Genomic DNA, 23,500 nt, shown 5'->3' on the forward strand with positions numbered 1-23,500 from the left:
GCCTCACTGAACAGGTAGGCCCATATCTCATTTAGGTAGCTCTTGCTCACCATTCTTGTCAGATTCTCCACTGGAAACCTGCTGTGAATGTGCCTAGCCAAGCACAGAAATTGTGGTGTGTAAAGGTCTAAATAGAAGACATGCAGTGCATGGATCTGGATTTGAGGGTAAATATTCATGCACGTGTTCAAGCGGAAAGGATTGCAGTTTTGTGTAGTAGATAATTCAAAATGCAATTAAATATTCTGCTGTTTAAAATGTATGGGAAAAAAATATCTTTGTTACAGAGTTTTGAGAAGAGTGGCTTGCTTAGTTGTGGAAGTGCAAAAACCGACTGAGAAAAGCACTAGAAGGCTCAAAAAGTCAAGTAGAATTTTTTGGGCAGTGAATTAAACAGAGTAGAAGCAGGCTGCCTGCTTCAACTCTGCCATAATCAGGAGAAAACAATTAATTGGAGGCAGAAGTTGTCCATTTAAGAACCAATTATCATTACTCTTTTCTGAGGTCTGTTCAGTTATCCATGGGGTTATATATTTGAAAGCCAAGTTTTGTTGACCTGCAGGATGTGATTTGTTTCTGCATGCTAAGATTTTGGTTTTGCAAAGCCCTGTCACTGGTGTTTTATAATCTCTGTAGACACTTGAGGTGGTGGGATGTTAGAATAAACCCTAGTACAAAGTAAAATCACATATATGGATGGTTTTGATTTGTGAAGTAGAAATTCAGAGCTGAAGACAAGTCTTCCAGGTGGACCAGAATCGAGCTGCATTGTTTTGCTTCTCTATTGGTTTTGGTTATGTATGTTTTATTTCAGCTCTTGAATTCTCCGTTGCAGGATTTTCTCAATTTTGATACCTCAGTGTTTTCATGGGGATGAATTTGCTTCGCTTTTTCCACTGCAAGAGTAATATATTATTAAAAGGCAATAGAGAAAGTCTTTTAAATAATTAAGCAGGCTTCAGTAATAAAGGAACTGAGAGGGAAAAGAGAGAAAGGAAACAATTAAAATAAAGATGAGGTTTTCTTGACAGTATGTTGGGGGTTTTTTTCTGTGCACATCTTTAAAAACTGTTGGTTGAGCACACAAACTATAAGTCAGCTTTCCATCATTTATGACAGACCCAGACTTAACTTTATGCAAGGAAAAAAGCCCCAAATGCCCCAAAACATAAATCACTAAAGAACCAAAGCAAACCAAAACAAAAAAGTATTTTATTCATCAATCACACAGAAGAAAGCCTAAATTTAGCAACTAGTCTGCTTGAAGGCATACACTCCCAGATGACTTACTGGCTTTTAAATTATGGTGAGCACTGGATACATAACCCCTTGAATATTGTTTTGTTTGATTACATTTTTAAATTATTGAAAGATGAAAGTAACTTGATTTTTCTGTGTCATTGAAAACTAAAATGGCACTTGCTATAGTTAAAACCATCTGAAAACACAGGAGGAATCCACAGTGATTTTTTCAGACTGACTCTGTAAAACTGCACTTGGAGTAAAAGTATGGTTAAGGAGGTCTGTACTCAGAGAAGTAGCCAGCACTGAGTCAGATCTCTCCAATGGGATTGTTTTTCATTGTCCAGATGCTGGCAAGTGACAGGAGGCTCTGTCTTTGCATGACATCATCATCTGAATCAGGGGAAATTCCACAAACCAAGACTTCCCAAACTGCATTTGTTCTTAGATACACTTGGTCTGTGATCCTATGTGATCTCTCCAGCATGTGTGATCCATTGCTGTTGTTCTCCTTAAGCTACATACAAAACATCTTTGTTAAATGTGTACATAGGACTGTTGTGCATGATGTTATCTGCATAGGCAGGAATAATTTCTGTTGACTACCAGCAAGTGTCTTACCCATAAGCAAATTGGTCATTTCTGCAGCAGCAGCTGCATGACTTAGCTGTTGGATCAGTCAGAGGCCTGACCCAACAGCTGCCTGTTGACAGAGTCCCTCACTTTAGATGCTAACTACTCAGGGTGGTAGTTAAAATGGTAAATTATGCTTATCAGTTGTCTTGGGCACAAGAGGAGCCTTTTGGGGGAATCTCTTTAGTCAGCCTGAAGTTTCTGTCTGGAGAGGTCCTATAGCAGTGTTCTGAATGAGCAATTCAGCCAGTAACCTTGTCTCAGGTCACCATGTCCTATCATGTATGCACAGACTGACAGGGGGCAGGTCCTGGACCACCCAGCAAACTGATGGGTAAGTGCACGGGGTATGTGCAGAGACAGTTATGCCAAAACTACAGTACAAAGTTAGGTTTCATCCATACATCAGAATTATAAATTGAATTGCATAGATTGTGTCACATTATGCAAGTATGTGTAAAGTACTAAGTTGGTACCATTTTTTTCAAGCCCACCATTTTTAGCACTATACTTAAATTTTCAACAAAGGCAACCAATAATTATTAGCTTTTAGCTTCATTCTTTATGGGTATTTATACCAACTAAAACCTATGGTTTCAGTCTGTATTTTAGTGAACAGAATTTGAGCTGTACAAATGACAGAGGACACTGCCGTCACCTAATTGTCCTAAAACCTGGGAGATTCACTGCCATAGTTGTCCTGATAAAGGCAGTTCTTGTGATAGAATGCATCTGACTATACTTGCACCTGAAGATTCCATAGTGCTTTGACTTTTCCTAATGGGTATGGGACCTTTTTAGAACACTATCTCCAAAATTTAAAAAAAAAAAAAAAAAAAAAAAAAAATATATATATATATATATATAAAGCCTTGCTTTATGCCATTGTTTCCTGAGGTAATGTACAAGGAGACTTTGCCATACCTGTGCTGTAATACCTGTAGGGAGACATAAGTGTCAAATAAGTAATGCCCTGTTGTTTCAGTGAATCTTGAATTTCTGATACCTTTGTTAATTCGTCCACACATATGCTACTATAAAAAAGCTCTGAATAAACTACCTTTTTCAAAACAAAAAATGACCAGTGCTGTTTAACATCTTTGTGAGCAGTGTGGACAGTGGGATTGAATGCACCCTTGGCAAATTTGCCAACACCAAGCTGAGTGGTGTGGTCAGCCCACTGGAGGGAAGGGTTGCCATCCAGAGGGACATGGGTAGGTTTGAGAGGGACCCCTGACCTATGAAGGCCTCTTGAAATTCAACAAGGCCAGGTGCAAGGTCCTGCATGTGGGCCAGGACAATCCCAAACACAAACTGGAAGAAGAACTCATTGAGAGCAGCTCTACAGGTAAGGACTTGGGTATATTGGTCTGTGAAAAACTTCTTACAAGGGCATGTAGCAATAGGGTGAGGGGGAACTGATTCAAATTGATAAAGTAGGTTTAGATTAGATACAAGGAAAAATTCTTTACTGCGGGGATGGTGAGGCGCTGGTACAAATTTTCCCAGGTGCCACATCCCTGGAAGTGTTCAAGGCCAGGCTGGAAGGGGCTTTGGGCAACCTGGTCTAGTGGAAAGTGTCCCTGTCTATGGCAGGGGCAGTAAAATTTAGATGATCTTTAAGGTCCCTTCCAATAGAAAAGATTCTGTGACTCTATGATTCTGTGATTTCATCCCGTCTGTCTTAGTCATGTGTGTGACTATGTGACACACAAGCTATACACTCTTCAAATGATCTGCTGCTAAAAGCGCATGAAACAACACTGCCTTTATAGAGCAAGAACAAGTGGTTGTATTTGAAGGTGTTTCAGTGTCAGTTACATATCTCTTCATGAACTGTATAGGAAACAGTTGGATTGACCTGGATAGTTTAGATGCAACACAATCCTCTCCTTTTATACGTTCCGTTACTAAATCCCTCTGCACAAGAGCAAGGAAGGTTTCTCAGGTGGAGTGGATTGCACGTTAGTTGGAGTCAAACAATACTAAAACTGAGATGGAGAATTTTTGGATGTACCAGATTGAGTATCGTAAGAAAAATGTAAGTAGATATTCAAGAGAAAAGGGATAGCTATCGCTTTTTTATTGCTGCACCTAAAAAAAAAAGTCTAATTTCATTGATAGATGTCTGTGCCCAATAACTGTGTGTCATGTGACCTTACTATGTTTGTTCCGACAACAACTTTGTTAGGCTTCTAAAACTTGTTTTGTTAATGACTAATGGCAGTGAAGCAGTCACTAAGCCTTTATTTAGACTTTGTTTAGAACGAATTAGCTTTGCAAATTATCTATCTGCTATGATCCATCAAAATATTTATTGTTATTGCTGTGACTGCATTCTTTCCTGGTACATTATATACAGTACCTCTAAAAATGCATTTTGGTGTCAAAGAGAACTGAGTGTTATTTCTTCAAAGACTGGACTTTCCTATACAAATGTTTTTAAGGACAGCTCTCATGCCATGTCATGCAGCAGACTTTGTAAGATGTTTGATATTTGGATTTGATAGTTAAGGTTTTTGGTTTGGTTTTTTGAGGGTGGTTGTTTGTTTGGTTGTTGTCATTATTCAGGTGTTTTCTCCCCCAGAATAAATATTTGAGCAGGCATTCGAACAGAGCATATAGAAACCTGTGTAATAACTTAGTTCTAATGCTTTGTAGTTGAAAATAGCTGAGTAAAGGCACTTAAAGTGCCACTGGAGTAACTGTTAACATTTCAAATTATGCAATTTCTTAATGCTAATTGTCTAGTTTAAATGAAATCATTAACCTTTATCCTTCAGTGTGTGAATATGAGAATTTTCAGTCATTGTAAAGAGTACTTTTTTGTGTGTGCACATATACATTTGATGCTTAAACTGATATGTTTCTTGTTTAAAGCTCAATACTACAATGTCTAGATGACATTATTGCATTAATAATATTATGCACATTTTAAATTTATTCCTAATACAGAAATACTGCGTAATTGTAAGAATGTGAGCACTATGAAAACTCTTCCTCATGTAAATAGGCATTGCCATTTGTGCAGTTGCATCACTGTGGCACTTGTTGACTGGTAATTACACAGCAGCTCAAGGGAACCACAGCCCACAGCCCCTGCTCTCATGATCTCTGAGCGAGTAATTCTTCATTCTGATGGTGTAACCACATGCCAGCTTTCTAGGGATTGTTTCACAGCTGCATCTTCTTGCAGTTGTGATTCAAAAATACAGGGAGATGCAGGGACTGCTCTTTAACACAGGAGATATCTGTAAAGAATTGCTTCTTAACTCTTTGGAACTATTTGGAAGTAATTAATTTATTAATTACCTATAATTTTAATAGTTATTATCTGAGGTAGAGGAATGTCTGTAAAAAGAAAGAAGAGGAGAAGGGAGTTATGTTTTCTTGTTTCATTTCATATCTAAGGGAGGCTAAGAGAAACTTAGCTGTTTGGATTTTTATTTGTTCTTGGTTTGGTTTTGGTTTTGTGGGTTTTTTGTAGACTATTTAATAGAACTCGATTTTTCATCTGCAGTAGATGCAGATCATGAGGGTAGAGGTGCTGCTAGCTTAGACGACTGGAAATGTATCCCTTTTCTGGTATGACTCATTGGCTCAGAGAAAAACTATGTCACATTGTTTATGAAAAGTTAAGAATAGCATTTGACTTGTTTTGCCATCAATGCTGTACTGTTGAGCTGGCAAAGCTAGAGCTGCACTCTTCCTATGTTAAAGGAGAGTGTAGAATGCCAGGGCTGTTAGGCTAAATACCTAGCTATAGCTAGATGCTAAACTTCCCTTTTGAGAATTTCCATTTTGGCTTGGGCAGACATGTTTTGTACATATCTCCTTAAAATCTGCCTCTAAAAATGCCTAATGGGTTAAAGCTTTGTTCTCTTTCATTTTGTTGGTTGCCTTCATTATTTCCACATCCTGTGTTCTTGTGTCACACCATTGTACCAGGACCTCCTGCTCTGTACTTCAGATACTTTGCTACAGCTTTTTCACATCACCAGCATTCATTAGGAAATGCCTGTGATTAGAATATCTTTTCCCAGAGCATCCTTCCCCTTTATCAAAATACTTGCTAACCAATCATGTAGACAGTTGCTCCACTGAATTGTTTATGGAAAAAGGAGAATGAGGAAATCTGATCCAAATAGCATGTACTAATTAAGCTCATAGCATGAACTTTTGAATATTTTCCAAGTTTTTACTGTATCTAGAATGAGGAATCCAAGTCCTTGATTACACTGTTACTGTATTGTCATTGAATATAATAATAAATTCTTGAATACATCAATATTACTCTGCGCAGCTTATAAAAGTTGTTTTCTAAGATAATAGAATAACATATATGGGCAACCGCTGTGGCCTTCTAGCATAGGTTAGCACAATTTTGTTTTCTAGATACAGAGAAATGTAAAATGGTTTTTCCTTGCCCTAACAGTGGCGTAGGTTGGGGGGAGGAGGAGAAGGACCTATCAGAAAGCAGGCAGGGATATTGACAGCTAAGTTGATCAACGAGAGCTGTCAGTGCTGCTTTGGAAGGAACATTTAAAACTGATCTGCTGACACTGCCCACTCTCTTGCTTCGGTGATCTGCCATAAGGTGACGTGCTCAGGGCCGGGCCCAGCCCGGGTCGGGCTCTGCCGCCTCTCTGGGCGGCCGGGCCGGGCCTGGCCGGGGTCTGGGGGCCGCTGCCTGCACGGGGAAGGCTTGGGGCCGGCTGAGCCCCTTTCCCTTGCGGGCAGGGGAGAGGGGCAGCTGCAGCTCGGCAGCGCGGGGCCCTGGGCTCAGACCACGGCAGAAGGGGCCAGAACATGTCCCAGCTTAATCACCGCTGGCAGCGGAGAAAGCAAGCCTGCAGCTCTGTAACAGCTCTGAGCTGGACTGCCTCAGATGAGACCGAGGGGTGGAAAAAGAGACATTTGCTGGTTTCCTTTTACCAGCTCGTCCTGCGCACGTGGCTTTGCAAGCCCGGGCAAAAAAATTAACCCTTTCTTAGCAATACGGAAGTTTAAAAGCACAATTCTTCCTTGAGAGAAAGAAGAAAGAAGAAAACAGAAGGTACATGGAACAGACACTGCATGAAGTCAGTTAGATGAGAAGTGAAAGAACTAATAATATTGGAATAGGATTGAAGAAGTGGACATTTTTAACCAGACTCTTCTAAGGTAAATTATGAAGAAATGAACTGTTCTTTGCAGCATTCTTAGTATTATTTTTGGGTTGAATACTGTTCTAATCAAAATTAAAGACTGGTGTAATAGAGATTTATTTGGGAACTTTGAAAACCCCCACTCCTGGGTCAAAAAGGAGGTCTCAGCCTTTTGAGACAAAGATAATTTTAGACAGGAAGAAGTATTCGTAAATAATACCCCAGATACACTGAGAAGCTCTGCAGATAGAACATCACAGTCTGCGAAAACCTCCAGGCGGCAGCAGATGTGTGACAGCACTGGACTATTGTGTCTTGTAGCAAACATCTTCATAAAAGATCTTAGAAGGACTCTTCTCCTAAAATAATGTGTAGTTATGTCTAAGTAGTAAAACTGAAAATCCTAAGTTGTGTCTTTCTATGTTGTTCAATAAGAAAGTTAATAGTTTGTAAGAGGAAAGAAGCGTGTTTTTTAAAGTTTCATTCTGTTTTAGGTTTTATTTTTCAGCTTTCTTTTTTTCTATTCTTTTAGTGTGTGTTAATAAAACCTTTTTTTTTGTTAATTTTTAAGCTTAAGCCTGCTTTGTTTATTTTTCTCTTAATCTCTCCCTCCCACAAAAATATTAACACTAAAACCCCTACATTAATTAGTATTTCTGCCTCGTCTTATTAAATTAAAACCATTACAACTTCCTCTGCTCAGATTAGATTAGTTTAGCACCTCAGGTTAGTAATACCTTGAGGGCCTGTGTGCTTTTGGGGAAATTTCAGTCTTTTCTTCACTTTTCCCAGTTTGACAGCTAAATAAACTTTAGCTGAATCCCTGTGTGCTGCTTAAGTCAATTCACTTGTCTCTCATCACAGCTAACTCTTAGGTGACTTTACCTTTTCTTTCTTAGAATGTCAGAGCATAGGATGTAGAATATGAAAGAATAATTTCTGCATTGGGCACTCTGAATAACTTGTGATTTTCTTGCCACTAGTCTCCATCTCCAGATTCCTCTTCACCTCGAGGTGCTGAATCATCAAGCAGGCAACATCACCAAGATGTCTGCAGTACAGCAGAGGCTCCCAATAATAAAGAGGTAGAGTAAAACCTTTTTAAAAGCCACAGTCCTGTTCATACTCCCTTGTACCTGTGCAATTCCTTTTATTCTTTATTCTTTCCTTATGATTCTTTACTTAATGCTTGCCTGGCTATCTAACTGAATTTCTAACATGCTGAAGACTCTTTGTCATGGCATTTCTGACTGTGTTCAGCGGTCACTAAATCTGTTTAACAGGCTGCAGGGTGCTGATTTACCAAACAGCCAACATTCCCTCTGTAGCAGAGACAAAACAAAGTCCTTTTTTCCCCCCACTGCCGAAGTTTTTCTCAGACAGATGAAAAGTGTTTAATTTAAATTAATTGCATAATAAATTTTGCTGCTGAATATTTTGTCATTGTAGAAACTGGCCTGCAAGTGATTCTTAGTGAGAATTCAATTCCTGACTCCAGGCTTCTCAGAATAAAGCTACATAGTTTGGGGATTTTTCCTCTCACCTGGTAATGCTTTAGACTGGAGTAGTTCCACCAAAACAAAATAAGTGTGAATAGAGCTGCTCATAGTGTGAAAAGAAAATAATTTGATATAAGAAGGGTTTGGATTAGTATAGAGTGGTAGGTTCTGTAAACAGAAAAATCTGCAAATATTTTTTAAAATAAACTTGAAAACAATCTAGAAACTACCATAAAAAAACCCATTTTGTTACTTATAGCAATACATGAGTTATATTCCAAGATTAAAAACCTGATGTAATATAAGTGGATTGAAAATTAACCACTAATTAAATAATCCATTTGTTCCTTTTTACTTTTGTAACTGTCAAGGGATAGGAAAGCTTGTAATGTATATGTAATTGTGTCAGTCTGCGTTTGCATTTAGAAAATAATGAAAAATTTCAAGACTGAAAACGCCATAATTTTTCATATTTTGAAGTTTTCAGCTATAGATCATGCCATTAAGTTTTCATCTGCTTTACTGTTAGCTTATTAAAGCCTTAAGCATTCTTCGGTATGGACTTTGTCACTATGTATTCTGTATTTTAGCTAATTTTAGGTATCAATAAACTTTCTAAAAGAAAGAAATCAAACAAAACACTGTTGATTTCAATTGTTAGGATGTGCTTACACATAGTTACAAAGGTGGCAAGCCACGTTTCACTGTAGGATGTATTGGTCTATTAGTTTCCCTCAGATGGGGAATAATTCCTGTTCTAGTATTTCTAATGCAAGAATAAAAGTGATTAAAAAGCATCACAATTTCTGGATTTTTAGGTCTTAGAGAAACCTTTTTATTAAATATAAATTTATAATACCAGATGCCAACAAGATTATTGGTAAAATAAAATATTAATGACCTTGATATTTCATTATTCATGGCTATGTTAAATTAAAAGGTGTAGGTTTCCACCTATTGCTAACTTTATCTGTTATTTTACTCTTCTAGTGGTTTTAGTAGAATGCCTTTCTACCTGGGTAATGAACAAGAAAAATGAAATTTGTGAGTGAAAATAAAGACATATATGATGTTGGTTTGCACCACTCTACCCTGAAAATAAGTTGCTATTTAGGGTGCTGAACAGTTGCTTAATCTGTATCAGAGTTTGTTCACTGCTTAAAAAGAAATAAATACTTTTTATTATATTTATAATATAATATTTATAATAAATATTTATATACGTGAACTGCCTCTCGTGTGTAGGGGATTTGACCTCTATGCCTGTCATTGCCCTATATCCCCTTTAGCACTGCATCAGCAACTATTACAAGCAGTTGTTGGAGTCTGTACGGATAAGTGGTTCTGTAGGAATATTCATCTGAAAGAGGTGAAGGAGGCACAGATGTGAGAAGGCATGTCAGTGTCCTCACAGGAGCTTAAACGTGTTGGCAGCAGCACATCATTGATTATTGACATCATTATTGATGCTAGTATAAAATCTGATGGACAGGATTCTTGGATTCTCAACTTACCTTAGTAATTTTCTTAGGGAGTGAAAAGAACTTATATCCTGCCCACTCTCAGCTGTCTGTGTCACATGCCTTTTGGTTTTAATTCATAAATTTTATTTTATAGCAAGACATGCATTGTTGGTTAAAAATACTATTTGTTATATCAATTTTCCATATAGTATAAAGAAAAAGACTCCTTGGGGCTAAGTCAGTCCACCTGTTACATAACTGTCTCCTTTCTAGTTTTACCTAGTTTTTCCACTAGTACACAGATGCTGGTAAGTTGCCTGGCATAAAGAAAAATAATTTGGCATGTATTCATGTGTATACCATCTAGTAATATACTGAAATTGAAAATTTTATGCATTATTCTGATAATTTGTATAGATTTTCTTTTAATAGAATTATATTAAGCAGTCATCAGAGGAGTTACTCCTAGTACAGTCAATTATAGATTAATTAACTATCCACTTACATGCCTATGATAGCAGCAGGTATATCAATATATCCATTAGGAATTGTATAGTGCCACACACAGTTTTGTTTGATAAATTTTTATATGTGGTTTATGTTATTGATTAAACAAAGTGGTGAATCTCACTGGAAGTTGTAGCCTTCAGATAGGGTTAGTCTCATAGTCTTTCACAGAAAATGATATATGGTAGGATGTATGGTATTACGTCAGTGTGTGTATTTACATGCACAAGTCGAGATTCTATTTATTCCTTCTCTATTTATGTAATTGGTGCTACCAGATGTGGTTTTGTGCTCAGTACAGTGTAAGCATAGTTGGTGGTGAGGTCACGGTGGATCCGGTTATCCACAAAATAGAGGCTGCTCCCTAACTTGTGAAAATCTAGAAAGCATTTTGTAGGTTCTGTTAATGTGAGGAATACATCTAAAACCATTACTAATGAATAACTGTATTTTGTTAATGATGGTTTCAGTCATGAATTATAACAGTAAATTGCAAATTTTGTATTCCTATATGCATTAATTTGTAGTTGGAAGATCCAGTGTCTTTGAGGTATTATGTACTTTCCTGCATATTTATGCATATTTTATGCATATTTCATATTTCCTGCATATTATCAAAAGCAGAGCACCATTTGGTGGATAATTATGCATTACTGAAGACCAACAAATCAGTGAATTCTGGTCTTACCATATTGTCTACTAGACAGACAGAAATCGAATACATTGAATTTAATCTAGTAGGTGCTTAGATTTTGAAAATACCAAATATAAATAATAATGAGTGGTGTTCTACCTTTACTAATAATTATGGCTGATTTAAGTTTGGAGGTTTTTTGCATGGAGAAAATTTTAATGGATATTTGTGCATGCTATGTTCTGTTTGAAATCCTTTTTGTCTTAATTACAGTCCAGAAAAAGCTTGGCTTCATTTCCAACATATGTTGAAGGTAAGATAATTCTACAGTTTCTAAATGTTTTTTCATATCAAAAAACACCTGTATTTATAATGTATAAAATTTTGCTTTTGTTTGCTGAATAGAAAAGCTACTAGGATTGAGTGTACTGATTTAGATTAAATTGTGTCTAATTTAAAACCTGAGCTAAATCCTACTGTGCTCTTTCAGAAGTTTGGAAACATGGAACTTTCAATTTCTTAGTGTTCCATTCATAGTTTCTGTATCAGTTGTGCTGCTTTTTTTTCCTGAAAATCACTTTAAACACTGCTTTCTTTATGGTATTTACACAACCGTTGGGAGTTAGGTTTCTTTTCTTTTGTTCCTTCTTACCTATAGAATTTTTCCCATAAGTTGCTGAGAAACACTAACTACTGGGTATTTAAGAAAAACAAAGAAGTGGCCAAGCTCGGCATCTGGTGGCACTTCTCTTATTTGGCGGGGTTTCTCTCCGAAGGGCGGAGATACCATGCCTTCCTTAGCAGACACCTGTCTTTCAAACCAGGACAACAACATATACGAATGTATGTGGACAAGGAAAACAGACTAAGCAAGACTGTAGTGCTCTGAACAGCATTGATTTCAATTGGCAGGCTCAGTCTAATCTCGGTTGGGTTTATTGGCAGGCCTACAAGTGAAAATCTGTGTTGCTTAATAGCTACTTGATTCTTAATTAAATACTGTTTCCCATCTCAGAGTTAAGGTTTTAGTAGTGCTGAATTTTTTTAGAACAATGTGAAAAAGCAAGTTGCCTGCCTCATGAACTGCTGTTACCTTTTGTATGAGTCTACTGCAGGAAGAACACAAGTTGTGTGCAGTTATGACAGAAGCAGAAAATAAGTAGGAGTCGGGGGGGGTGGGTTGTTTGTTTTGTTTTGGTTTTACTTTTCCCAGAGTGGTTGTTCCACGTGCTTGATCAAATTTTAGAAATATAGTTGATGTAATACTTTATTTGGACTTCCTTGTCACTCCTTGGATTGCTTTACAGTGTGCTCTGTTTAATTGATTATGTGATCAATTTCTTTAGACTGCAAATTGATCATTGTTTTAGTCTTCAGAGTATAAGCTGCCTGTTTTGGAGTCTCTGGCCAGAATGTCAGTTAGTCTGTAGCTAAGCATTGCAATTTTACAACAGTGAAGGCTCTCAGAATTTAAATTCATCTCCTATTGATAGTCCTGTCTGTCAAGGGCTTTAAAAAATAATTATCTCCACCTTAGGAAAAAAAAATTGTAAACTAAAATTTTTTTGGTTCACTGTCCAGCACAAAATTCCTTAAAATTATGAATGTTCCATTTTTATGCACCAGCAGTCCAGGGGAAAAAAAAAAAATTGCTAGCACCTATGCTATGCTTTCATTGAGGTAATTGTTTTGTTGTCAGAGATAATAAAAGGAGAAGGTATTCTAAAAAGCAGTGCTATCTGTATGTTCACCTCTGATGCAATTGGAGCATGTACCTTTTTGGAGTGTAATAGTTGAATATGCCAGTTTCTTAAAGTCTTACACTTTTGCTTTGGGTTTGTTGTTTTTTTTTTTTTTCTCATTTTGATCAGAAATTGTACTATAAAGGGTTTTGCATCACGTTGTAGTAAAGTAGTGGAAGTGGTGAAAAGGCCTTCATGTGTAGAGTAATAAATAGCAACACTTAAAATGCTGTGTGATTTCTGTATAAACATGTAGTACTTCCAGATGCATGAATTTCCCTAAGGAAATAGCTCAGTTTCTTTTGGTCATGTGCTTGGCAGTGACTCGTTCATTTTGAGAAATTTTCAGATACATACTGTCTGAGCAAACTGCACACTGGAGGTGAGCATCTTAAAATTGCTAGTGATAAATTTTTGCATTTAAAGAAATGATAAAGAAAAGAATCCTGCTTACAATACATGTGCTTCTGTCTGTATGTATAGTTTCAGTGTGATATTTATCTCTAGATCTTTGTTATTTTAATCATAATAATGACTTGCCTTTCCTTGAGACCAAAACTACCCATGCTCATTCTGAGAAGTTCTTAGTCTCGTACGTTATCATTAGAACAAAATTGGCATCCTGAGTAATTTGAAACTTAAAACCCCATCACCTTATAGTTCAAGACACTCCTTGATTGTTTTTAGATGAAAAAAGAAAGACAAATGTAAACACCGGTGTTTTGTGATAAAATGTGAACATATTTACCATGAGCGTTCTTTAGTATGATTTTTATTCTAACTTGTCTTGAACAACAATTATTTTCCTTTCTAAGAATGGGAGGTTTCTTAGGTTAACCAAGCCTCCCTTTTGGATCTTGACAGTTTTGACATTGTATCAAAATAAAATATTTTCATGTATAAAATGATTACATAAAGCTGCCGAACACCAAAAGTCTTACAGATTGTTAGTGCTGCTTTGTAAGAATTTGCATCGCTTGGTAATGAACACTGTACACCTTGTCACTTCCCACAGAAGTTGATGGGTGTTGGATCTCTAAGGATCTAAGGACTAAGGGAGTTGCTTTGCCATCAAGAGAGCCCATGCTCTGTGTATTTAATAACATTTTTATTTAACTCAGTACTTTACCACCGTATCTTTATTAAGACTACTGTTTTTTAAGTTCTGTGGTATAAAAATATTGAGATGTGTGATATGTGTAGAGCAGTCCCAGGAAGGTTGTTCAGCCTGTTGCACCAACTGTGGTTAATGCATAAGCAAGAAAGAGGCTGATGGCTGCTATGAAACTGCACCTCTCTTCTGCTTGTGATTGTTGGTCTCAGAATTGCAAGGCTGTTTTTGGTGGATGAGGAGCAAGCTGAGTAACTGCATCTGTCCCTTTATCACAGTGAAAAATCACAGCTTATTTTGCTCCAAGCTGATCCCTGCTTCACAAAAGAAAGAGCTATTGTGAGACACAGGCTGGATTAACAATTGCAGCTTTTGCTGGAGAGATGTTGTACTGGGTTTGCATAGCAAGGTTTTGGTAGTGGGGTTGGCTACAAGGGTGTCCTCTGTGAGAAGCTGCTGAAAGCTTCCTGCCAGTCTGATGGGGTCAGCACCAGCTGGCTCCAAGACTGACCCACTACTGGCCAGGGCTGAGCCCATCAGTGACAGTGATAATACTTCTGGGATATTATGTTTAAGAAGGGGGAGAAGACTCACCACGGCAACTGCAGTCAGAGAATAAAGGGCGGGGAATATGTTAAAAAAAGATCTCTGAAGACGAGGTCAGTGGAGTAGAAAGGACTGTATGTGTTTCCAGGAGTCAGAGCTGAGATTCCCATGCAGCCCGTGGTGAAGACCATGGTGAGGCAGTTGTGCCCTTCCAGCCAGTGGAAGTCCACAGTGGAAGACAAACCCACAAGCGCAGTCCCTGTAGCACCCCATGACAGATCATGTGGATGCCCAAAAAAGCAGGCTGTGACCCCATGGAAATCCCAGGCTGGAGCAGGCTCCTTGCAGGATATGTGGCCCAGTGCAGAGAGAAGCCCACCTGGAGCAGATTTGTTGGCAGGACTTGTGATCCCATAGGGAACCCTCACCAGAGCAGTCTGTTCTGAAGGATTGTCTTCTGTGGGAGGTATCCCATTCTGGAACAGAGGAAGAATGTGAGGCCTCTTCCCCATGATGAAGGAGCATCAGAAAGAACTAACCACAGCCCCCATTCCCCTGTGCTTCTGGGTGCAGGAGATAGAAAAAAATGAGAGTAAAGGTGAGTCCAGGAAGAAGGAAGGGATGGGGGAAGGTATTGGAGTATCTCTTTTCATTTTTCAGTATTCTACTCTGACTTCATCAGTAATAGATTGAACAAGTTTCCACAAGTGGAGTCTGTTTTGTCCATGACAGTAAATGTTGAGTGATCTCTCCTTGTTCTTACCTTGCCCCATGAGACTTTCATTGTATTTAGTCCCCCTTGCCCTTCTGAGGAGGGGAGTGATAGAAGGTCTTTGGTGGGCAGGGTCAACCCACCACAATTTTTGATATAATTTGTCTGATGTTTTGTGCCTTTGAAAGTACTGGTTGCCTTTTTGTCATGATAAACTGAAGCATTTCAGAGGAGGATTTGCAGCCATCAGGCACAGCCTCAAGTTGTCAGAGTTCTCCTGTTTTGCTGCATTTCAGCATGATTGTCTTCAGAGATGGCTTTCCTGTGTTACAGTTCCTGGACCTTGTGATCCTGAAGACTTAATTGATGGAATCATTTTTGCTGCCAATTACCTTGGTTCAACTCATCTCCTTTCTGATAAAACTCCATCCAAGAATGTGAGAATGATGCAGGCTCAGGAAGCTGTCAGCAGGATCAAGGTGAGGAGTAATTCCTGCTGCTTCTTGTATGACTGCTTTATGATTGTGGGTATGAACTTTTTTCTTGTGCAGTAATTTTTTCAGGTGAGGTTATCTGTAGTTTCAGAGTGAAAAGGGCCTCACTTTTCCTTATGCAAATTAAATCATATATTTAATGCTGCTTTTGGAACAAGACAGATAAAGGGATATGACCAGGTAATTTAAATTCCTTTTGGTAATATTTGTGCCATGTACGCTAAGCCAGAATCTGAAGTGAATGGTGGTCGTAGGTATATATTATCTGGGTGTGGAGGGAAAACAGGTTAAGGAAATAACTAATTAGTGTTGCAGCTGCTTCTGGCTTGGCACTCAGTGGAACTGCTGCTGCAGTAATGACTGCAGTTATTTTTGACCCTCTTGTGGATTCTTGTTTCTCCACACATAACAGCTGTGAGCTGATTAAAGAGAAAAAAACAAAACAAAAACCTGTTATGATACAGAGAAGTGTGGGGAAAAAATTGTCCTCGAATCCAAACAATGTTGTTTCAGAAGAGAAATGCCAACTGATTTCTGTAAAGGCCATTCCCAGGGAATGTAAGTTACAGTTATGACATTGTCAGCTGAAATTAAGGTATGCGAATGAAGTCTTGCACAATTGAACAGGATGCTGCAGTACTACCCATACATGATTTGCTAGTAGGCACACAGCTTCTCCTGCAGATTCAGCTGATCAACGCAACCTACTTTGGGAATTTTTCTTAGTTTAATATCAGTGTATTTTTCTTTTGTATATTTTATTTTGGGTTCCAACTCAGATTTGGTGTGCAAATGTATAAAAGAGGGAGGAAGAGGAGAGAAGGTTATCAGCAAGACCAATAGTATTGTCTGTTAAGGTCAGCTGATTATTCCTACTCTTGTTATTCCTTCCTATGCTTTCCATGGCAGGTGTTCAGTTTAGTCTCTGTATGTAACCTTGACATAGAAGCTCCATATAGAGCCCTTGAGATAAGTTCCAAAAATTGTAGTTTTGCTGGTGTTCAAATGAAAAAGTTCTTGTAACCTTGTGTCTGAAAATTGTTAACATGCATGCTTTAGAAAAGGCAGGAATGTAGGCTTCCTGTTAGAGATTATCCTCCACCGTCTCTATAGAAGTCTTCACTAACTTGAACAACTGAGCCTTTGGCAAAAGAGTGATTTATCTTTGTTCATTGGAGACTCTGGATTAAGTGACATGCTTTAAAAATATGTTTCCCGCAGCTTTTTCAACAGTGGCAGGTATTGGTGAGTTCTCTGCAAACTTTCAGTGAAGAGTTTTCCTTATAGAGTCTGGGGTTTTTTCCTGCTCTGGGCAAATCAGGCTGTGCCTTTGTGTTTAGTAGTCTCTTTGTGTTCCTTCCTGGTGCTTGGCTCTGTGTTAAAAAGCTTGTCTGAATTGACTGAATGGGAAACGAAAGGTAAAAGGAAGAGAAGGGAGAGAAACAAGGGCTTTGGTGAGGTTGGATCTTGCATCAGGTATCATAGGAAATAGGTATCAGGTGTGGAACTTGAACCTGGGACTGCACAGGAAGTTTGCACTTAGAAGGTAAAGCTTGTGTAGGAATGCACATTAGAAAAAGATTGCAGGAGTATGGTGGACAAAAATGAAACAGAGTTGATTCAAACTGGGCCTATGAGGTGTAAGAGTGTAGAATCTTTCTCTCATACTAAACGTATTTTGTAGAAATTTTTTAACAAAATACTATTCTGAGGATTCTGTTATGCCTCAGCATTTCTGTGTGTCAAAACAGAAGAAATCTCTTTAATGCATTTCATTCATAAACCCCATACTTTGTGCACCTGTCTAAATCAGCAGGTATGCATATCCTTATAGTATATTTGTCTCAGGCTTGAGGCCCAAGTGATTACATGTTTTGACCTGGTAAAACCCTAGCTGGTATATTTAATTTTCTGAAACTTGGTGTATTTCACAAAATTATTAGGTTGTATTATATTGTATGCCATACCTTTAAACACTTCTTGGACAGTTACTGCATTCTGCTTCTAAGTTCAGGCAACCCCCCTGCACCTTAGGCTGTTTGGCTTATTAGGGTTCGCTTTCGCTGGTTTTGTTGCTGGTTGCCATTAAAACTAAACATTTTCAGAGAGAAAATCATTATGACAGGTGGACTTCCTGCTGGCAGATTCATCACTGCATCAGATATTCTATATCCAACATGTGTAAATTATGGCTTTCACAGTGATGATGAAGGTTGTGCCCTACTCATGTGTATTTACAGGGTGCCATACTTGTTGCATGTCAACCATTTCTCCATTGTTGAAGAAAACAAGGCTTATGAATTAAGAGCGAGCTTTTAAAATACACAGACTTGAAGCTGAGTACTAAAAAGGGCTATTTTTAAGCCCTACTATTTATACCTTCACATAAGTACACCTTTCGAATTATTAATCCCTAAAGTGCTTCTTTTTAGCAGAGCCTTCAGACCACATATTCATCCATTTCAAATGTGGATAGACTTTGAAAACGATTCTCCATGCTTCTTCTCTAAAGAAGCAGTTAAAGGTACAAGAGTTGGGTGTTTTCTTGCTTGGCCTTCATCTTTGTGAAGTCCAGCTAAATTAAAACAGATACACTGCTTTGAAGGTGTTCATCAAACGTAGTTAGGAATATTTCATTAGGAGGCACTTTTAGCATGCTTTGTGCAGGTTTGAACGTTTCTAGGTAACACCTGGTTTAATTTCTGAGTGTAACTTAAGATAGAGCCCATATGTGGGTATTTAGTTTAGTATTTCATACATTTTCACACACTCGGTGTTCTCTCAATGCTCACTGAGTTGCAGAACATTTTTTGTTGAGACTAAATGGATTGGTTAAACTTAAGACCTCTCCATAGCAAAAGCAGAAGCTGATTGGGTTTTAACGTTTTGTAATTTTGGAAATTGCATCTATCTAAATAAATACATTGCATTTACATAAAATGAAAATACTGAAATCTGTATGTTAAAAAAAACAAACAAAAACTTGTATAGATTAGGTATTTTCCATTTGTTTTTTTCTTCTAGGAATACAGAAGGAGCCTTTGAGTTAGCAAAATAATGTGATGATTAAGAGGGTTTGTCTAATAAAGTATCTTGCATAGAATTATCGTAGTTTTTTTTGTTGTTCATGGACCATAACTTCTTTTGTGACATTTCTGTGCAGTGTTAAATCTTTTATTAAAAGTGCTTGTCCCATATCATTGCCTTGCTTTTATGAAGTATTTGCAAGTGGTTCTTCAATATGCTTCCATTTGAAGAACAGAATTTTCAGTAAATGTATTTTTATAAATTGTTGATTCTACATTGTAAAGCTATGGCTTAAGGATTTTTTTTCCCCTTCTTCTTCATTTTGGCCTGTGCTTTTCTTCTTTTGGGAGGTCCGTCATTCTAAAGTTTGGGAAGGGTGAGAAAGAAAAGCTTGATTTTGGAAAGCAATCTAAATGCTCTATCTCAGGCGTGTCTCCTTGCCCATTGTGTGACAGGCAGCTGTTATTCCAGATAAGTATATTATTTGTAATGAAGAGCCTGCCATGTAAGGCAGTTTTAATTGCTTTTGCAGTACTTTGCAATCTGTTGCAAAATAACCTATCAGGCTATAAAATACTTCTTCATCTGCAAAAGGTGACTAAAAGCTAGTTTGAGAATGCTTCTATTTGTAAATAAGAAGTGTGGCCTAAACTTTTAAGTAGCTGTTTCAGATTTGTTTAGACAAAACCTGACAGATTTAAGTTGTGAGCATCAGTATAAAATGTTTGATGTGTCTTGTGATTCAAGCCTCCTGTTTGCTCTTCGTAAAAGTAGTTAGTGCTGAATTTGTATGGAGCTTGTAACTATAAGCCTCCTCACCACAAGCACACCTGTAAATTTAAATAGCAAAGAGGCTGTTATTGTTGGAAGTTAAGGGTTAACTTGCCAGCCTGGTGAGTGAATATGCATTCTTTCAGTGAGCAGATCTGTAAAGTTCAGTTCACCATTGGTTTGAATTTGCGATTGCAGTACTGTAAAAACTATGTTTGGATTGTTAGTAGAAACCTCTTTTAAGGTGTTTCTGGACCTGAAATATATGCTCCACTGCTTGCTTGAAAAAATAGTGTGGACATATTTTTGTATAGGTGTCACAGGAAAATTTGGTGACCAGAGACATTGTGTGAACATTGGTATGGATTTATTTGCTCAGAAGGAAGACAAAATTAAGGTGACAGTTACCTTCTGTCATTTTATTTTTCCAGGAAGTAGTAGCATAGCATTAGGGAGGTGATTTTTTGAAGTCTATTGAGATCTGAAAAAGCTATAATAATAAGGCATAATTTTTTTTCTCTCACCTTTTATATTGGTGTGCCTTCAAAAGAAATGGCATCATGGTTTACACTGCTGCAAGTGAGAGGAAGTTCTGTTCTATGTCTTAAGCCACCCTCCCCCCACCAAACCTCAAAACCAATTACATACAAAGTAACTTTGTTGCAAGTAACATTTTCAATGAAAAAAAAAAATCCTTTTGTGTTCTTCCTGACTCTTTTGGTGCTGTTTCTTTTCATTTCTGAAATTAGTTGAGCTAAACATTAAATTTTATAATTGTTAAGCTAAAAACAAAAGACGGAAATTGATCTAAGCAGGGACTAATTTAGACCAGCTAGTCGTCTGTGAGCCCTGACGTTAGTTTGTAGATTCCTGCTTAACTTGGAGTCTCTGTAAGTTCTTCTCTAACTGTTCTCCTGTCTCTATTTGTTCCATGCTAAGCAGATGGCCCAGAAATTAGCCAAAAGCAGGAAGAAGGTGCAGTACAAACTCCATCAGCTTGATGTTATGCTTGTTCTTTTGTTTTCTGGGAGGTTTTTTCCTTTTCTTTTTATTTTGTGGTTTTATTTTCTGCATCCAGCAAGGTTTTTTCAGATTTATTTCTGAGCTACCATACAAGTTGACATATCTTGGAAATCAGTTGCCTGATTGGCTATTTTTTGTTGCTTATCATTAGCCATTTCATGTTAGAAATAGACGAAAGATTGGATTTATCAAATGGTTACAGGCAGTACCCAAAATGCATATTAAAGAATCAGGACTGACATGGCAAAGGTTTAAACTTTGTAAAATGATGGATTAAAATGAAGTGTTGGGGGGGGGGTGTTGTTTGTTTTTCTTTACTATTCTTTTTATTTTATCTTTATGTAAAAGTGTTTTATTTGACTCACAGAGATGTCAAATTGCTGGATGCAAAAAAAAAGTTTATGTCTCTACATACAGTAATACACTGAGACTGACTCATTTTTGTTATAAGTTTTGTTTGTGGAGCTTTCAGTTACCTTTTAACAAATGTAATTTTAAAATTATTACAAATTTTGCTTTCTATTAACAAAATATGATTTCTAAAGTGAATTACTGCTTGAAAAATATGTTCTCTGACTGTGAAGGTCTTCTTGCCAGAACTTCATTATGAATAACTCAAACAGTACCTCCTGTGGTACAGGTTTTTCCATTGGTCTTTGCAGCTACTGCTAGTCCAAATAGAAATTCCTCAGGCAGGAGATGCTGTTAGACCTTTCTATGGCTTGTATGAAAACTTTATTTGAAGTGGAATTCATAGTATGCGGAAAATGGTAAAATCATACTGCTTTTCAAGAAATCCTTACAGTTTATTTTGCAGTCAGGTATAATTTCACTGAATCAGGAAAAATAGCAGGCAAGCTTTTATGAAGTTAACTTTTTTTTTAAACAATACCCAATTTGCTTTCACATATATGGTATAGTTTCCACATCTTTGTGTTTATCTTTTGCTTCTGCAGTCTAATACTCTATCCTGCATTGCTGTTCTGGTGACTGTGTCTTAGTGCACCCCCTGTACGTGAACTAACATCATTTTTAGTAAGTATGTTACCTAATGTGTTTGTTTGACTCTAATCTGTTTATTTGCAGGCTCCAGAAGGTGAATCTCAACCCATGACTGAAGTGGATCTCTTCATTTCTACACAGAGAATTAAAGTATTGAATGCAGACACACAGGTATAGGCATAGACACCTTTGTCAATATTGTTGGAGTATACTACTGGAATAGACTTTCACCTAGATGTTAAAATTTGTCTTTAAAATGTGCTGGCTCTTGTATTCCCCTCTAGTCAGAAATCCATGGTCAAGAGCCATGTCATATAGGCACTTACTCTGGTGTGTCTGACTGTAGAAATAATTAGAATTTGTGGGTAAGATAGTTGCAGTCAGCTTATATCCTCTGAGCCGTGCTGCCTCAAGTGTTGATTGTGCCTAGAGTAGCCCAAAACGTTTAGCTGCAATAATTTGTTCATAGTCTTCTACACGTGTCGGGGGCTTACCCCAACATTGAGGTGGTTTCAGGGTCCTTGCTCCCCTGCACAGCTCCGAGCCGAGCCGAAGGAAGAGACGGAGTTCTCAGGTTTAGATTTCTCAAGGTTGCATACTTCGTTTATTGTTTCTTATCTTACAATTTTCTCGGAGTCCGACAAGATGTTCGCAGCTGCATGGATTCCTCACGTCTCCCCCCGAGCTGGGCTGTCCTTATCTTTTATACTAATTACTACGTATTTCTTATTTACTATTTCTTACCAATGTCTATCACTATTACTAAGAAGGTCATCTTTACTTTGACCCAATCCTCACTAACTACTTTGTGCCACGTCAATGCAGCAATGGAGTGAGGGAAGAAGAAGGAGAAGGAGACAACGCCCCAGATTCTCCATCTTGTCCCCATTCACTTCAATGCTAGAAACCTAAAACTATTATTTTCTCATTCTGTGATAAGCTAAACTACTATTTCTCACATTCTTGTGGCATGTAAACCTTCTCTCAGTGTAGGAAGTTTTTCCCATGGACTGAAATCAAAGCCAGTGTCTCTCTGAGCTCTGGGCTGGGGTCCCAGACCCCCCTGCCCAGGTCCCTGACCCTCCAGGGCAACCAAAGGAATGCCCTGGACTCCAACATACACGTACATGCCCAGCATATGCAGGTTCTGCAGTTTTGGTCTTGATGTGCTTTTTCACAGGAAAAAAAACCTGTAAAACTTTCTCTCTGTTTTATTTTTGGGAAGTGAAACTCTTGGTTTCTATTGGTGTCTCCCTTCATGCATGAAGGGTATTACCGACTTCACTTAGCAGAGGTCTTAGAGCTATCTGTGTCTTTTGATAATACTAGATGTGCAATAAGAACTTATTTGAAGCAGCTGCTTATGTTGATTTTCTTATTCCCCAGGAAACCATGATGGATCATCCCCTGCGGACCATTTCTTACATTGCTGATATAGGAAATATAGTTGTTTTGATGGCTCGTAGGCGAATGCCACGCTCTAACTCCCAGGATAATGTGGAAGCATCTCACCCCTCTCAGGATGGAAAGAGGCAGTACAAAATGATTTGTCATGTCTTTGAGTCTGAGGATGTAAGGAATTACATTGTCTCATAATTTTCTAAGAGTAGAAAAGTGGGCACATTTAAAAAGGCCCAAAGTCCATTGTGAATGGTCCTGTTTGCTTTTTAACTAACTGCAACCAGTATTTCATCTAAGCAGAGGAACTTGCCTGCCATTTGTATGTTTGGACCTGACATGTCACGGGAAACTGGTGTTTATATAAATGCTTACTGTTTTAAAGCTTTGTGAATGCCTTCCAGTAACAGTGATAGGAGGGTCCAGTTGCTGCAGGTTACAAATACCAGCTCAAATTTTGAGTAAGAGAAGGAAGGTCTATCAGAGGTGCTTTTATTCATAGGGAAATTCTAATCGCAAGTCTTGCATTGAGGATCGGTCACTGATACA

At 37.9% G+C, this 23,500-nt stretch overlaps 1 protein-coding gene across 3 annotated transcripts in view; it reads left to right on the plus strand.

Moving 5' to 3' along the window:
- The window catches only part of APBA1 (amyloid beta precursor protein binding family A member 1), a 101,263-nt gene that overhangs the window by 54,575 nt on the left and 23,188 nt on the right, over positions 1 to 23,500 (plus strand). For 2 of the 3 annotated variants that reach the window (XM_040090337.2, XM_058424109.1), the window contains exons 3-8: positions 8,006 to 8,107; positions 11,399 to 11,438; positions 15,570 to 15,715; positions 20,471 to 20,503; positions 21,638 to 21,724; positions 22,940 to 23,125. In XM_040090337.2, coding sequence (XP_039946271.1) covers positions 8,006 to 8,107; positions 11,399 to 11,438; positions 15,570 to 15,715; positions 20,471 to 20,503; positions 21,638 to 21,724; positions 22,940 to 23,125 — 594 coding nt within the window. The remainder of the gene's footprint in view (positions 1 to 8,005; positions 8,108 to 11,398; positions 11,439 to 15,569; positions 15,716 to 20,470; positions 20,504 to 21,637; positions 21,725 to 22,939; positions 23,126 to 23,500) is intronic. The other variant, XM_040090339.2, reaches the window with a different exon arrangement.

Source organism: Hirundo rustica, chromosome Z (genome assembly GCF_015227805.2).
Source record: "Hirundo rustica isolate bHirRus1 chromosome Z, bHirRus1.pri.v3, whole genome shotgun sequence".
NCBI lineage: Eukaryota > Metazoa > Chordata > Aves > Passeriformes > Hirundinidae > Hirundo > Hirundo rustica.